Source organism: Lynx rufus, unplaced genomic scaffold (genome assembly GCF_022079265.1).
Source record: "Lynx rufus isolate CCGP_SWC_20201006 ecotype Redwood Valley unplaced genomic scaffold, mLynRuf1.p SCAF_7, whole genome shotgun sequence".
Taxonomy (NCBI): Eukaryota; Metazoa; Chordata; class Mammalia; order Carnivora; family Felidae; genus Lynx; species Lynx rufus.
In genome coordinates this window covers 59,723,738-59,741,780 of record NW_025814889.1, presented here as the reverse complement: position 1 = coordinate 59,741,780, position 18,043 = coordinate 59,723,738, and the positions used below count along the sequence as shown (strand labels likewise).

Here is an 18,043-nt window from a genome sequence, read left to right as displayed (position 1 = left end):
GACACTGAGAAATGTTTGTTATGAACTATACTGAGAAATTTAAATTCTTGAGGAAAAACTTAAGAGTCTTTTTCTTAAACCCAGGGGAAATTTAATAAATGTGAACACTTTCTTATAAAAAGCAATTCCATTCCACATTGCCATGGGGATATTTTTGAGTTAGAAAAACACACATAGTGAGAGAGCTGAAAACAATTAGCACAGTGATTTCTTTTAACCCCTCAGGTATATTTTCTTTTGCCTTCAGAATTTCTTGAGGAATCAAAACAACAAAACAAATTATAACCTTGTCTGTGAGACCCTTCAGTTTTTGGACTGCATTTGTGGAAGTACCACCGGTGGCCTGGGCCTATTGGGTCTCTACATCAATGAGAAGAATGTAGTGCTGGTCAACCAGACTCTGGAGAGCTTGACGGAGTATTGCCAGGGCCCATGCCATGAAAATCAGGTAACCGTGAAAGCAGTTCTTCACGCAAAAGTATTCATGACTAATTAGCAAAAGGATCAAATTGGTGAAGGAGCCAACCTTTGTCTACATTTAAAAGGTCTTTCTTCTTGCTTTGCCAGATATTTTTACTTTTCTCACAAAACATACAAAGACTGAATTATAGACTAACAAATACTATGCCATATTTTTATTTAATTTCATTGTAAAAGAAATTTCCCATGAAAATGTTCCAGATAAAAATCAGACCTACCAAAAAGAGTAAAATGCATTTCTTCATCGTTGCTCAGTTTTCATCTTCAATGATTCTTTTCCAGGATTTGTAGAACACACTCCCTTTGGCTCCTTCCACTGCACTGCAGTGGGCAGTATATATTATCTCCTTTATATTCACAAAATTATGAAATAGGTCTTGCTCCCATTTGTGGATGAATAGGCTTTGACTCAGAGGTTAAGTGATGTTCTATTGTCTCAGAGTGACAGAATCAGTAAATTGTAGAGCTGTTCCTAAAACTCAGGATTTTGATGGAGTCTAAAAAGAGTGCGCTTTTGACTGTATTACCTTTTCCGGGGTGAAATTTTACCTCTCTCTTCCAGAATGTTTGCCTGATTCCATTTTCTTGGATATCAAGGACACATTGTGGGAGTAGAAGATAGGACACTTGAACTAGTAAAGGGAGGGGAGCCACCCCAGAGTTTATTAATTGACCATTCACATCCACTTAATTATGGGGCTACCCTCGCAAGCATGGATTCACCCTGAAAGAAAAAGTTTTCGGGTTGTAAACGTCTTTGGAAATAAATTTTAAAGTAGCCATTGGGACCAAACATCAGTGCATAACGTAGAAAGAAGTGTGAAAAAAACTGCTGCTTTTCTATTGCAAACTATATGATATATGCACAAAAAATGCATAAACATGTGCACACACATATGCATACATACAGAGGTATGTAGAATAAAAACTCAACAATTGCTGACATAAAGAATTTGTTATGAGGATACTCTTCTTCCCTCTGCAATGCACATGTTCCCTGAGAAGGGACTTTTCAGATTTTGCCCTGGATTTTCCTGGATTGTATTTCAGTCTCCTAGGGTAATGACACAAGAAAACTTAACTATTGATTTAAAGTTAAGGAAAAATATATAGATTTAGAGATTTGGTTTTGTTGTTGGTGAAAACATGTATACCTGTAATGCCAAACACATATTCCCTACTTTTGGTCTTATAAATGGATGAAGTTGAGTTTTAAAAATCATTTATTGGGGCGCCTGGGTGGCTCGGTCGGTTAAGCATCCGACTTCGGCTCAGGTCACGATCTCACGGTCCGTGAGTTCGAGCCCCGCGTCGGGCTCTGGACTGGTGGCTTGGGGCCTGGAGCCTGCTTCCGATTCTGTGTCTCCTTCTCTCTCTGCCCCTCCCCCATTCATGCTCTGTCTCTCTCTGTCTCTAAAATAAATAAAAACGTTAAAAATATTTTAAAAAATCATTTATTAAGTCAGGTAAGCTCTAAAAGTAAAAACTAATAATAAAATAACATAATAAAACAATATAAGTAATAATAATGAACATGAATCCCATATCTAAAAATATACTTACTTTGAACCCCGTGCTCTGAAAATGTGTGCGAGAAAAGAAGGTTGCCAGAAAATTCCAGAAATGATCTGCAAATCGATTCCCTCTAAGTCTAGCAAGTGTTTTAATGATCAGAACCTCAGGAAATGTAGAAGATGAATAGAGGACACCTTTCCTTTGTGTCATGGGAGTAAACAAAATTTTGTGCAAAAGGAGAAATGAAGCCCATTCTGAAAAATAGCAGTCATTCCAGAGTTACCTTGATTTTACTCTTGCTCATTTAACTCACCCGAGTTTCCATTTTTCAACCCCCTTGACTGGGTGCTGCATTATAACATGTAATTCCACAAACTCCAACCCACAGGTTTCTGTTTTTCAAGTTCTATAAATTGAATTAAGTTCAGAATCGGGGCACAGTAGACCTTAACTTCAAAATACTGATATTTATCTCTCAGGATGTTTTATAAACTTTCCCCAAGTAAGGTCCCTCTCTAAATCACTCAGGTTTAAGGAATCTGCAACTTTTCATTAGCCATCATCATGGACAGGATGTCCCCAGAACATTGGAAGGCACCTGTATGCCTTGTCTGCTGCCACCCAGCACGTGCAGCAACATCATTTGTGACTCACTGAGTACTAAGCACCAGATAAATTGGTATGCTACATCAGTGCCAATAACATTGACTTGCAGACCTTAGGCATATCATGAACACTGCTTTCATAAATGGGAATATTCTCTTAGCCAGGAGAGACCAGGTCCTAAAATTCTGAATTTAAGACACTCCTCTATTGGAGGGAATATTGGAATTTGTTGGTTGAAAGAGTATTTAACTTAATTTTTGAAATTCTTTGAAAGTCTATAAAAGTGGTTCATTCAAAAAGATACCTGGGGTCCCTGGGTGAGTTCATAACAATACATAGAGTGCTCCTATTGGGTGAGTTCAGTTGGTTAAGTGTTCCTCTTGATTTTGGCTCAGGTCATGATCCCACAGTTGTGGGATCTATGCTTACAGCACAGAGTCTGCTTGGGATTCTCTCTCTCCCTCTCTCTGCTCCTCTTCCATTCACTCTCTCTTTCTGTCTCTCAAAATAAATAAATAAACATGTTAAAAATAAAAGACACCTGTTACACACGGTCTCTTTCAGTGTTCTGCATTCAAAGCCATTTAATCAAAACTAATCAATTAAAAGATTCTATATAAAAGAACAAAGGAAACTTAAATCCTTGACTTCAAAGTTAAATCTTAATTATATTTTAAAGGTCAAAAAAACTAAGGTGACTGTTATTTTATTTTAGATAATTTCTAGTGCTTTTATGTTGTAAATAAAATATTGTTTACAAACATTTTGCTTTCTAGACGTGTATTGCTACTCATGAATCCAATGGGATTGATATCATCATTGCTTTGATTCTAAATGACATAAACCCTCTTGGTAAATATCGAATGGATCTGGTGCTCCAACTAAAGGTAGAGTAAATCCACTATGTGGGGGGGCGGGGATAGGGAGTGACATGTTCTATATAAAACTTGCTTTCTGAATTGACTCTGAATCTTCAAATAGCTCTTGTAAAACCCCAGATATTATCCTATTTTCAGCTAATGACTTGACATAAAGGAATAGCAAAAGCACAATGTGCACTAAATTCCTAATGAAATGTCCAACAAGCTTCAAGATAATGTTTGGCTAGAGGGTACTTTACTGAAAGGACTTTTAAGTAGCTACTTTGTTTCACTACTTCCCTTTGTTTTTATTTTACATTTTTTATTATATAGAGGAAGATAAGGTGTTAAAAATTCATCATGCCATATATTTTTTAATTCATCTTGACTACAGAATTCTATCTAGCAAGTCACAATGAATTAGACTATTTAAAAAAGGGCTGCATTCTAGTTTTATGGCTCTCTTCTTTCTAAAAGTTGTTTTCTTTTAAATCAGAATCTTACTTTTTCCCCAAATACTGTGAGCTATTTTCACACTCCCTTTGAGAAGCTGCCTTAACTTAAGCTGTGCACATACTTCCCAGCAGTTACATTTATCAGAGATCAGGAAGAAAATGGCATTTAAAAAAATTTCATCAAGTTTTTGTTCAAATGGAAATAGACAAATGAATATACACAAGAAGCTATATAAATCCCAAATCCAAAGGCATGATATTCAATACAGATGAATTATTAAAGACCACATTATTGTGTTTAGTGTTAAAGAGGTAAAAAAAAATTGGTTGAATACAATTTTTCTGTAAAGACAGGTCTATCCAATATCACAACAAATATAATTAAGTTAAACTTTGTATAGGTAAATTTATGGTTAGGGAGAATAGGAATGACATTTTTATAATTTTGTTTCTTTTTTATTAAAAAAATTTTCAAACATTTTTATTTATTTTTGAGACACAGAGAGACAGAGCATGAGCAGAGGGAGGGGCAGAGAGAGAGAGGGAGACACAGAATCCCTAACAGGCTCCCCAGGCTCTGGGCTGTCAGCACAGAGCCCGAGGCAGGGCTTGAACCCATGAACCATGAGATCATGACCTGAGCTGAAGTTGGATGCTTAACTGACTGAGCCACCCAGGCACCCCCATAATTTTGTTTCTAAATATAGATTTAGATATATAATGGAATCATATGTTGTGCTTATGTGAAGATTGTGCTAAGAGCTCCTAATAAGCAAATGTTTCTTTTCATAGACGAGATGAATTTGTATTTTTTTCACTTCAGTGAAAGCCTTCAGTCTTTCTGTTCATAGAATAGAATGAAGATGATCCTTACATAGATTGAACTTGTATCCTTTTCTTCGTTAACATCATGTTTTAGTTAATGAAGCCAAGCTAGGACCATGTGACGGATAGCTTAGGTTGAGTTACAAGAAAAATGTTTATTTCATTTTATATTCATCTTTAATCATAATTCATAAAAAAACAACATACAGAAGCCTTGACCTTTGGCTTTTAAAGTCCTTTATTGGCCTAAAAACTCATTTTTAATTGATATAACTTAATAGAGGGAAATACTGAGTGATTCATCGATTAGAACAAAGTATAGGCGTATAGACTATTTACAAATCCAGACCTATTAAAAAACTAAATGATGGGGTATTACTTAACCGTATATAAATATTTTTATCTATTCAAATGAAAATGCTTTTTTGATAAAGGATTATTTAAAATTTCACTTATGTTACTAGGCACTATTATGTATATCTTTTCAAAATATGACAGTTGGCTAAATCAAGATATGTATAAAATACCAGAAGGATGGATTTAACTTGAAATATTTAAAATATAGTCTTCTACTTAAAGAACAAGGCATATATACCTTTCCAAACAATCTATGAAGCTTTATGTATAATGGCCAATATGAGAACAATGTTTTTAAAGCAGAGCAATACAAAGTGACAAATTTTAGGGGGCTTCCATGGGTAGAATGCTTTTAATTATAAATTCTCCATAACATTATAGAGTATGCCATAGCAAAAATGCTAAATTAAGTTTTATTTTATATTAGTCATTCTTAAATTTAATTGCTTAATTATTTATAATTTTAACTGTACTTAATTCTATAGACTCATTTACTATATAGGTTTATGAATTTTTTATGCATATGTCTTATCCTTTCATTTTTAATTTATATTTCATAGGTGATCTGTGACTGTGAAGTGTTGAATTTGTAAATAGGTAGCTTTTTTTTTTTTTTTATAAAGGTCCCTAGCTCCCTTTGGAAGAAAATCTTCTGTTAACACTGACACACACATTTGATTTCTTAGTGTATGTAGGCTCTTGTACTTTCAATTTGATTCAGATTTCTGTAGGTCATTTACAAGATTTCTATTCTTCCAACATAGTATAAAAAGAAGATTGGTTGGAAAAAATATCATCTTGCCAATGGTATTCTGAAATTGGATGTATTTTTAAGCTGTTATGTACTGGGCCTGCTAAGTAAGGTTCATTAGAAAATACTGTGAGTGTTACCAAGGTTTTAGCTTTAAATTCTGTGGGGTCAGTTCAGATTGGTCTGAGGATCTCAGCTCCACTAATCCTGGAACCTTATTTTTTTTAGGTACGTTGTTTGTATAGGATGCTAGATTATAAAAATGGATTTTTAGGATTTAGTACCAATGCTTAAAAATTGAAAATGGAACAGAAAAAAAATAATGCCACTTCCCTTACAAAATTCTAAAGCTTTTTCAGGACATTGCTACCATCATCATCAGACATCATTGCTACTAATATTAGTCATTTAAAGACAGTCTTTAGGCTGTACTCGTGAAAGAAAAAAGTGGAGAGAATTTAGTATTAAACTACTCAATAAAATTAATTTGTACAAAATTAACAAAATTTATGTAGCGAATGTCTGCATACATCAAGCAACTGATTCAGTTCAAGTTTTTATCCCGTAAGATGTTAATTTTGACTCACTGAGAAACATCTTAAAGCCATTTGACTCTACTTCTCTTGTGCTCCTATCAAAGATTGTGTGTGGAGGTTGAGATTTTTATCTAAATAAATATTGCAAAAACACTGTAGAAATATCTCCCAGGTGGTTTTTATCATTTCACAGGTGGCCACAATTCTGGAGTGGTGCTATTGAAAACAGTGTAAAGAAACATCTTCCCACATGTTGAGGATATTGTGCTTTGTGTAATAAGACTTTCTGTAATTCTTTGGATCATAAATCAACTATATCAGAAACATTTTTGGAATCCATAGGTTAAATGTTTGAGAATACATATTTATAAACCAAAATGGAACATTAAAGACAACATAAACTATTTTTAGTCTCTATTAAACAAAATTAGAAAATGATATTCTTCAACAACCCAGATGATAAACATGATGCATATATACTGCCATATAGTGAGACGAATAAACTATTATCAATAAATTTATATTTTACTTCTAACTTGTGAATTTAGAATTTTAGATTAATTCTCAGCAATTATTGCTTAAATTTATTTAAAGTTTTGGTATGCTAATATGCTAACATGTTACAAACTATTACACTAAATTCTTTGAATTATATACCATTTCTATAAAATACATCGTTGCTACTGGTTCACCTTACTGTCATTTTTTTAAATTGTTTTAAATGTTTATTTTTGAGAGAAAAAGAGAGAGAGCAGGGGAGGGGCAGAGAGAGAGAGGGAGACACAGAATCCAAAGCAGGCTGCAGGCTCTGCACTGTCAGCACAGAGCCCAACGCAGGGCTTGAACCCACGAACCATGAGATCATGACCTGAGCTGAAGTCAGATGTTTAACCGACTGAGCCACCCAGGCACCCCTCACTTTACTTTCTTATTAAAATGGCATCATGGCAATGCCTATTTAGAAAATAGTGAAGGAAAATACTATATTTTAATGCATTACGTACGAAGTCAATTTTGTATTTAAAACACCCTTTCACCAATATTTAAAATATTCTTTGTAACATAGCTCTCATGATTCATTATTTTTATTTCATGTTGACAATGAAGTAAAGCATTCTATTTAATTTATTTTTTTGTTTTTATTTATTTATTTATTTATTTATTTATTTATTTATTTATTGAGAGAGAGCATATGCATGTGCACATGTGCAGGTGAGCAGGGGAGAGGCAGAAGGAGAGGGAGAGAGAGAATCTTAAGCATGTTTCATGCTCGGTGGATTCCATGACTGTGAGATCATGACCTGAGCCCAAATCAAGAGTTGGATGCTAAACTGACCGAGCCACCCAGGTGGCTAAACATTCTATTTTAAAATGTTAGTTAGCCAAATGAAATTAGCAGTTTAAAATTGTGTTTGTTTTTTAAAAAATTCTCCTGGTAATGTCAATCAAAACAAATGCAGGGATTGTTAATCCATGAAATAGACTTTTCATGTGCATTAACTAAATCTGTATCTCTAGAACAATGCCTCCAAGCTTTTGCTGGCCATCATGGAAAGCAGACACGACAGTGAGAATGCGGAAAGAATTCTTTTTAACATGAGACCCAGGGAACTGGTAAGAAAACTTTTGAAACTGTGCTAATAGTGTGCATCCAAAAAGGGACAAATTTGTAGTATGCATGTCATGAAACAAGTCTAGTGGCTTTCACTGCTCTACCAAGCATGATGGCACATCACAACCTACCTTTAAAAGTAACTCAGGAGGTCCCATGATGCAAAAGGCCTTTGTGATTTGGGTCCTTACTTCATTGGTTTTATCCACTCTAAGCACTTTTCTTTTATTTTAAGTTTATTTATTTTGAGTGAGAGAAACAGATAGAGAGTGCATGAACAGGAGAGGGACAGAGAGAGAGAGGGAGAGAGAGAATCCCAAGCAGGCTCCATGCTGTCAGTGCAGAGCCCGATGTGGGGCTCAATCTCACAAACTGTGAGTTCATGACCTGAGCCACAACCAAGAGTTGGACAGTTAACTGGCCGAGCCACCCAGATGTTCCTCTAAGTACTTTTCTTAATCAAACTGTCACAGTCTATTAAACTATCTGCAAATTCTTTTTGCCAGAAAAAAAAGCAAGTTTTCTTTAGTTTGTGTATTGGAATATTTGAGAAATGTTTGTACTCCTCGAAAATTTTATTTATATCTCTTCTGAACAATAAGAATAAAACCAAATCCTTCTGTGCTTGTTTGTATCATTGAAATGTTACACCATGCTTGGCCTAAAGAAAATTATCTGAAGACTTGACTGGGGATTCCACAGAGATCATTAGTGTGTCTTCTTATTGTAGAAGTTATATTTTCCTCCTCGCTTGTAACATAAAAATTATGAAGTAATATCAGCATGCTTTAAAAGCACTGGGCTTTTTTTTTTTAATTTTAATTCCAGTATATTTAACATACAGCGTTATTTTAGTTCCAGGTGCACAATATAGTGATTGAACAATTCCATGCATCATCCAGGGCTGTTCATGACATGTGCCCTCCTTAATCCCCACCACCTATTTCACCGCCCCTCCCGCCCCCCATCATCTCACTTCTGGTAACCATAAGTTTGTTCTCTATAGTTAAGAGTCTGTTTCTTGGTTTGCCTCTCCCTTTTTGTCCTTGAAACCATGGGGTTTCAAAAACATTGCTCTCTCTTTAATAGTGAGGAATGAAGTTGAGGAGGGCAGATAAAAATGTAAGATACAGTTTTATTTAACATATATTTACTGAGAGCCTCATATCTGTAGGTAGTGGACTAAGAGGACCAAGACATTCTCTATTCTTATGGTTAAATGGGGCTAAGAGTTACATGTTCATTCAACAGCAGCAATGTACAATAGCCCTCTGCCTACAACACCTTATTCTCAACATCCACTTCCTTCTTGTGACCCCCCCATCAGTCTCTTGCCTGAGTTCGTGTCCCTACTGTGTGCTCACTAGGTGCCTCACACTTAGCGCTGCTGTAGAACTGTTGTGTTCACCTCTTGATGTACTGACTCTCCTGCTGGACAGTAAGTTCCTTGAGAGCATATACTGTGTTGTACCCACTGTTGGGTCCTCACTACAGAGGACGACGTCCAGCACCATTTGTCCCTGTACCTAGTGGAAGCTTAATAAATAATGGATGTGTCTCAGGGTTCTAGAGTTGCCTAATTCATTGGAACTTTGGCATTGTCAGTATTCAAACATCAAAACAAAAATGTTCAAGGAAGACAGAAAATATTGTTCATGTTTATTTAAATAAAGATGATTTCTAAGGCCATTTTCATTTATAGTTCTTTTGTAGTTTTCAAGTCTTTGGAAGTGTTCCAGTTTTTAAAATTTTTTTATTTAAAAAAAATTTTTTGGGGGCGCCTGGGTGGCTCAGTTAAGCGGCCGACTTCAGCTCAGGTCACGATCTCACAGTCTGTGAGTTCAAGCCCCGCATCGGGCTCTGTGCTGACCGCTCAGAGCCTGGAGCCTGTTTCAGATTCTGTGTCTCACTCTCTCTCTGACCCTCCCCCGTTCATGCTCTGTCTCTCTCTGTCTCAAAAATAAATAAATGTTAAAAAAAAAAAAAAATAAATAAATAAATAAAAAATTTTTTAAATGTTTATTTTTGAGACAGTGGGAGACAGAACACTAGCCGGGGAGGGGCATAGAGAGGGGGAGACACAGAATCTGAAACAGGCTCAAGCCCACGATGCAGGGCTCAGACCCACGAACTGTGAGATCATGACCTGAGCCAAAGTCGGACGCTTAACCGACTGAACCACCCAGGTGCCCCAGAAGTGTTCCAGTTTTTCATTATACCTCATAGACAACGTAAAATGCCTGTTCTTCCTATTTGTTTTTTTGATAGGTGGATGTGATGAAGAACGCCTATAACCAAGGATTGGAATGTGACCATGGGGATGATGATGGAGGAGATGACGGTGTTTCCCCAAAAGATGTTGGACACAATATCTATATTCTGGCCCATCAGGTATCACATTTTATGTCCAATATTATTTTGTTAATCTTAACAGTTGTGTTTTGTGCCATGGCTTGTTATATTTTCATGTTCTGGTCCCTTCATTTCTTCAGCACCTGCCCCCTTGTTCTGGGCCAAGGAGAAGGAAATGCTCTCAGAATGCCCAGTTGTGTTCCGGGAGTTATGCTAGGGGCTCTACAAGAAAATGATACTTGCCACCAAAAACTGCTGGGCCAGGAGGGAGGAAACAGTCCCAGGTCAGAGCCTGAAAAATAGGAAAACCATGGCAACTAATGGAAGTTTGAAGGAGAGAGGAGGAGAGGCTGAGAAGATAGTGTGAAGGAAGGGGGTATGTTCAGGTCTAATCAGGATAAACCTTGAGGATGGCTTTTGGCCTCTTGGAGTTGTAGGTCGGCATGTTTCATACAGAAGCTGTAAGTATCAGCCTGTAATTAGTTTCCCTTGGACTTCTAACAGATATTAGGCTAAATTTTAAATTCTTTTAGAGGAACCATTTTCATTTTATAGTACCTCATGAAAATAGGTGCTTAGTAAGTGTTGTTTGATGAATTTAATTTTATTAACATGAAGATCAACTTGAAATTTGCATCTTCTAACACAGATTTGTTTAAAAGTTAAAAATATTGAATGCACAATGCCAATTTGATTTTTTCCATAGTAGCTTCTTCTTTTTTTTTTTTTTTTTACAGGTTAAAGTCCTAACTTTCTGGACTTTCCCAGTCTTTCTCTCCAGTCATTTTCTCACATTGTCAACCTCTCCCTCTTCCTTCTTCCCATACACCTTAACAGTTAATTGAACAGACATTGGTAGATATAAAGTAAGATCCTGAGTACATTTATTTATTTTTACTTTTTTTATTTTTCCAGTTTTATTGAGATATAATTGACATATACAGCACTATGTAAGTTTAAGGTGTTGAAAGGTTGCTCTTTAGACACTTCTTGCCCTTCTCTTCTTTGTATAACTATCTAATATACGTAAACTTGAGTATAACTTTTACAAAAGATTCTGGGAAGGTGTCACATTCTAGGATATATTAGCAAAAGAGGTTGCTCTGTTTTTTTTTTTAATACATTTCAATCACTGACAAGATTTTTGGGTCTCTCATAGTATAGCAAAATGCATATATAGAATGGAAACAGGTAAGGGCAGATAGATTATAGCTAGAAAGACAAAAGAGAATTTTAGGTATTGAAGGATGAAGGACAGAATGAAGGGCAAGTTGAAGGAAGTAGAACACAGAGGTTTAGGATGTGGAAAAGGTGTTTTTGAGAGAAAGAGAAATTCAGATGATAGGAATTGAGTCAGTCTAGAAAAGCAGTGACTAAAGATTGAATGTGAATGGAAAGAAAAAAAATCACAGGCTGAGAATGAAAATCAAATTGGCTACTAGAATGAATAGAGAAACCTGATGGCCCAACATGGACATGGGCAAGGAGTTATTTCACAAGCTGTAGCATGGTGGAAGGAAAACAACAAGGAAGAATGGGCCAGAGTGAGCAGTGAAAATTTTAGAAGAAGGAAGTAGAAGAGTCCAGCCACCCATGTGCTCTTGACTGAAGGCTAATTTTGCTCTGTCTGGAGAGGCCGTCCCCTCTGCCCGAGTGAGCAGTTACACGAACAAGTCCTGACCTTGCAGCCTTTCAATGGGAAATGAACAACCAGACCAGCTAAGGCAGCCTTGGAACCAGTAGAATGGCAGATGTTTGAACCAATCACCCAGATCCATGAAGAGCAGGTTTAAAAATGCAACCTCAGATTACCAGTATAATGTGTGTAGTAGTAAAAATGTCAAGGTCAAGAAGAGACTTTTCTAGGTCAGTTCATTTTTAAGCAGACTAAGTATAAGAGTAGAGAATACAAATTTTAAAAACAGGCTATGGGGGATGTTGAAAAGAATGAAGAATGAGAATAAAGAATGCAAGAGCTAGTCACAGATTGAAAGGTAATGACACAAAATACAAACAATGTTAAAAGCGAAGGTGGTGCAAGGGTCAATGGTCTTGATGGATTTAAGTTTATGACAGTTCTTGAAGAGAATAGCTTAGATTCAAAAATTATGGTGGAGTTGTCCAAAAGTGGGAGTTCGGAAGTAGTAAAAAAAAAAAAAAAAAAAGGGAACAAGGGGATAAAAACAACTTACTGAAACAAAGAGATAAAATTACAGATGTGAAAATGGCTTGCATGGATATGTAGAGGTTTCTCAATTTCACAAAACCAAAACGTTGAAAAAGCAATAGTTTGCAGAACCAGGATGGTACAGTGTGGATATACATAAATGAAGCCAGATTTCAGGAAGAGGGAGTACATCAGAGGGGTAAAGGGAAGGAGATTCTGAATTGCTGAACACTCTAAGCCTTGTGATTAAATTGTTAGGAGTAAATATGAAACGAGAATCCGTGCACATTCTTCTAGGAACTCAAAACAGGGTAGGAGTGGCAAAATATATGGAACGGGGTATGTACAACTGACAGTGTCGGGTTACGCAACTGTCCTCTTATTTAGTTACAGTGACGCAGAACATTGTTACCTTATTACTTTTAAATGCATTCTCTTGGGTGACTCTTCCCACCATCTTTTAATGAAAAATTCAGTTTTCACTCATAGAAGAGAATCCTCTGTGCTCTTTTGATCTTTCCACAAGTGACTCCTTCAGCTTTCTCTAGGCTTGGATGTTATATTTGGTTAAGTGCGTTATGAATCTGTTACCCAAACAGCTCCCTCACCGAAGCACAAATGCAAAGAGCAGGGGGTGTATACTTGGCTTCAGGAGGAGCCATGTAGCTGTGCTCCAAGGGTTTGGTGGAGCCCAGGTTTCAGTGCTTTCATTGTGGACATGGAATGATTTGCCTCCTGAGCACTGATGACCATGCAGATTGGTTTCTGCCTTTGCACAGTTCAGTAATTCTAAAACCAAGGTTCAACTTCCTCCTTGTTTTACTATAATCATCTTTTGTACAGACAGTTTATTTTGGTGCACTGAGACTTTCAATTTTTGTTGTTATTCTTTTCATGGTAGTGAGGTAGTTCTGCTTTTCTGCCATGACATCCTTTTTGGCCCTTCCTGTGGTTGGTGTTACAAGAAACAAATAATGCTTCTTGTAAGTGTCTTGTCTGATCTACATAATACTATAAATACATCAAAAAGGGAATTTCTTAAGTTCTAATACTATGGTGTGTGCAGAGAATTTCCTTAAAATTCAGCTATGTGTCCTTTTTGATTTTCTGTCCTCCACATGTTCTCCTTATGCATTTCTGTCTCTTCTTTCTGCTGTGGTCTTGTTCTTTTATATTTTGCTTTCTTCCTGTTCCTTCTCCCATTTATTTCTCTCTTTCTACAGAATAGTCACTACCTGCAATCTAGGACATTCTTCAGTGCTTTGCATATGTTTAACTTGTATTAAACCATATTGCTTTTCTGATCCCATGTAGCAATTTCTGTTTTTTGTGTCTGAAAATTTTTTAAATTTTATTTTCCCCCAAACTTATTGAGATATAATTGACACATAACACTGTATAAGTTTAAGGTGTATAATGTGTTGATTTGGCACATTTGTGTGTTGCAAAATGATTACCACCAACCATTAGCTTCATCTCATTGCATCATTATTTCTTATTTGCTGGGAACATTTAAGGTATACTCTCTTGGCAACATTCAAGTATATGATACAGTATTATTAGCTATATTCACCACTCTATACATTAGATCCCTGGGACTTGTTAATCTTATAACCGTACATTTGTATCCTTTGACCAACATCTTCTTATTTTTCCCACCCCCAACCCCTGGCAACCATACTTACACTGTTTCTATGAGTTCCACATTTTTAGATTCCACATGTAAGAGATCATATGATATTTGTCTTTCTCTGACTTATGTAACTGAGCATAATGCCCTCAGGGTCCATCCAGGTTGTTGCAAACGGCAGGATTTCCTTCTTTCTTAGAGCTAAATAGTATTCCATTGTGTAAATATATACACCACCACCTATGTTGTTTCCATATCTTGGCTATTGTAAATAATGCTGCAGTGAACATGCGAGACCTTCTATTTTAATAACTACCAGAACTAAGATTTATATGGAGAAACTTCTGTCTCATGAGGCAAGAAAGAATGGATCATTATAACTGGCTATATGAAATTATTTTTAAAATATAGGTTTTAAAAGTTTTAGTAAGCATTTTCCTATGTCACTAAATGGTCTTTGAAAACATAATTTTAATGTGTGCATAATCATTCATCATTTGAATGTACCATAATTTATTTAATCACTCCTATTGTTGGACATTTAGATTTCTAATGTGTTGGTATTATAAATTATGCTATGATTAACATCCTCATACATTAATCTTTGTCTGCTACACTGATTACTTCCCTAGGATAAATTCCAAGAAGTTTAATTACTAGGTCACAGGATAGGAACTATTTTATGGTTCTTGATGCATATCATAAAATTGTTTTTCACAGTGTGTGATGGTATTAATTTTACTGAATCCTAAAATTACTACCGTTTAAAAAAATATTTGCCAAACTTATAGTGTTTGGAACATAGTGACCACTCCGCAAATATTTGTTAAATGAGTTAACCAATTATAGATGAAAGGGATCTCATTAAAAAAAATTTAGTTAACATTTATTCATTTTTGAGAGACAGAGAGAGACAGAGCATGAGCAGGGGAGAGTCAGAGGGAGAGAGGGAGACAGAATCCGAAGCAGTCTCCAGGCTCTGAGCCGTCAGCACAGAGCCCCATGCAGGGCTTGAACTTACAAACCGTGAGACCGTGAACTGAGCCAAAGTCGGACATTTAACCGACTGAGCCACCCAGTTGCCCCAAAAGGGAATCTCATTTTAATTCACATCTTTTGGATTATAAATACAATGGACTATCTTTTAATGCTATTTGATATTTCTATTTTCTGTGAATTATTTGAAAATGTGTTTATCCATTCCTCTGACAGCGTCCATTTTTTGTTAGTGAATTTTAATTAACAGTAACAAATCTTAGTCATAGTAGTTATATCTACTTTTTCCTGATTAATTTGCTTTTTAATGTTTTTTTTTTTAACGTTTATTTATTTTTGAGACAGAGAGAGACAGAGCATGAACGGGGGAGGGTCAGAGAGAGGGAGACACAGAATCTGAAACAGGCTCCAGGCTCTGAGCTGTCAGCACAGAGCCCGACGTGGGGCTCGAACTCACGGACCGTGAGATCATGACCTGAGCTGCTTTTTAATGTTTTAATGATAGGTTTCTTCTGCCACGTTGAGATCTCTTAAACACTCACCTAGATTTTCTTCTGGTATATAATGAATTCAGTTTTGTATTTGATTATATAATCTTTCCATGTCATAATGCAGAAATAATAAAAAAGTAAGTTCTGATGCTAAGTTATCTCTGAAGATACAGTCTCAGATTTAGTAGTAACAGCAGTCCATGAGGACAGGGTTTACAGGAGTCATGTGAGTGTGTTGTAGAGCATGGGTCACAGAGACAGCTTTAGCAGAAGAGGTCAGGGCCAAATCCAGACCACCTTCAGGGTCAGATGGGGCATGTGACTGAGTGCTGAGGGAGCAGGTGAGGCTGGGACAGTCTGGTGATCCTCGCCCAAAGCAGGCAACCATTACTCACCTTTGCTGACTTTCCAATTGGGATTGTAGGCCCTAGATTTCCACTTCTTTCAACATTTCAACAGAAACCTGAATTTTGAAATTTTTGAAAAATGTAAAATCTTTTAATTTTTAAATTTGACAACTCATTCAGTATTTAAAAAAAAAAAAAAAACATGAGCAGTCCAAACAAAGCTCACCAGCAAGTGGAACGTAGCCCATGAGCCATAGTTTGCCACTTATGGAAAAGAGGATCCAAATTTCTCATTTATTCTTCATTCAATTGCATGGATTTCTTGCATGCTTACTAGATGGCAGGCACTGTGCTAGATGGTAGGAGTACAGCAGTGGAAACTAAGAGATCAGCTCTCAGGGAATTTACATTCTGACTGGGAGCAATGAAGAGTAGAGAAACCAGAAAGACAGGAGAGTGTGATATAAGCTCTGTGGTGAATGAGAACAGGGTGTGATGAAAGACAGTGGCGAAATGCCATTGTAGATTGGGGATCAGGAGGGTGTTCTCTGAGGAGCTGAAATTGAAGCTAGCTCTAAGTGAGAAAGCTAATGCCAGCGGTATGAAATGGGGAGGGTGGGGGACATCCCAGAGCAGAGAGTGGCTTGAAAGTGGCAATGAGCTTGGCGTGTTTAGAGGGACAGAAGATCTGTGAGGCTAGACCCTCAACCAGCTGTTAGCACTCAAATATTATAATAATCACGTACAGTGCACCTAAGTCTCCTTTATTATAAGATAGTCATTCAAGAATATTCATTGAGCACCTCTTACATTAGGCATCGTTTCAGTTGCTAAAATGGAAAGATGAATAAAGATGCCATCAAGGAGCTCGCAGTTAAGAGCTCGCAGCTCTGTCTAACAGGGGATAGATAAATCATAATTTAATATGTTTTTGTTAAAATGGAAGCATGCACAAAATACATTTTCCCTAGGAGTCAGGAGAGGGTTCATGGAAGAGGCAACACTTGAACTGAATCTTGAAGGATAGATAAAGGGGGAAGACATTCCATCAGAGGCAACAAGTTCTGCAAAAATGCGCCATAGATATTTTAGAGGAAGGAACTTCTTTGGGGAAAATTGGTAGGGCTCTTGTGTGATAGCTGCTCATGTCTTTATAAGAAATGAATTGTAATCATTTGAATTAAATCAACATCTTTGATAACTGTGAAGACCTTGATTATAGGCGTTTAACAAATGTATGAATGAATGAATGAAAAATGAATAAATGAATGAATTAATGACTAAGACATGATGTACTCTAAAACGTCAGTGTTTATAATTTCAGTATTATAATTAAAAAGCTGAATAAATGTAATTTCTTGTTATCATCATCATCCTTATCATGATCAAAACTAATGATAAATGTTTCCACTGGAATATAAATTCTGTGTGCACAGGCAGTATTTTTTTTCTCATCCTGTGCCAGCTACACCTTAGCATATAGCACATACTCAAAATGAGTTTGGGGGAATAATTTCTTGCAAAAATGCATGCAGGCTGATATTATTATTATGTAATACAGGTACTATGTAGGATTAATAGAAATAATCCTACCAAACTGGTATTAGCTTTCTGGGAGCCAAGATCTTATTCAACTTTGATGGAGTTTTTAATTCTGTAGATCACCCTTTACCAATCATATCAGCAAACTCTACATAGATAGACACAGCCCTATAATATTTTCCAGGCACTTTTCTTACTTTTGTTCATGATGCCACCTCAGAACTAATAAAATATCTCCTTCTCTTAAAACTCATTTTAGTACTACATTAGTTTTTCTAAGGTTTCAAATTGAGATGGACTTACCCCATTTCTTAGATGAATCCAACCAACAATGATCTTCTCTTTGTATTGAATTCCTACAGCTGTAATGTTCACCCCAAACTGCATACATACTTTCATAATAGCCTATGCTGTATATCATCCTAGAATTGTTCTTTGTTTCATATGTATAGGTCTTGGCTACTTAATTAGTAGTAGATTCTCCAAATCGGGGCACCCATGAGGCCTCATTTAAAAAAATG

The 18,043-nt window shown here is 36.3% G+C and overlaps 1 protein-coding gene across 5 annotated transcripts in view; it reads left to right on the top strand.

Moving 5' to 3' along the window:
- ITPR2 (inositol 1,4,5-trisphosphate receptor type 2) overlaps positions 1 to 18,043 on the top strand; it is a 500,503-nt gene that overhangs the window by 338,716 nt on the left and 143,744 nt on the right. For all 5 annotated transcript variants that reach the window (XM_047065390.1, XM_047065392.1, XM_047065391.1 and 2 more), the window contains exons 42-45: positions 248 to 448; positions 3,378 to 3,488; positions 7,904 to 7,999; positions 10,266 to 10,388. In XM_047065390.1, coding sequence (XP_046921346.1) covers positions 248 to 448; positions 3,378 to 3,488; positions 7,904 to 7,999; positions 10,266 to 10,388 — 531 coding nt within the window. The remainder of the gene's footprint in view (positions 1 to 247; positions 449 to 3,377; positions 3,489 to 7,903; positions 8,000 to 10,265; positions 10,389 to 18,043) is intronic.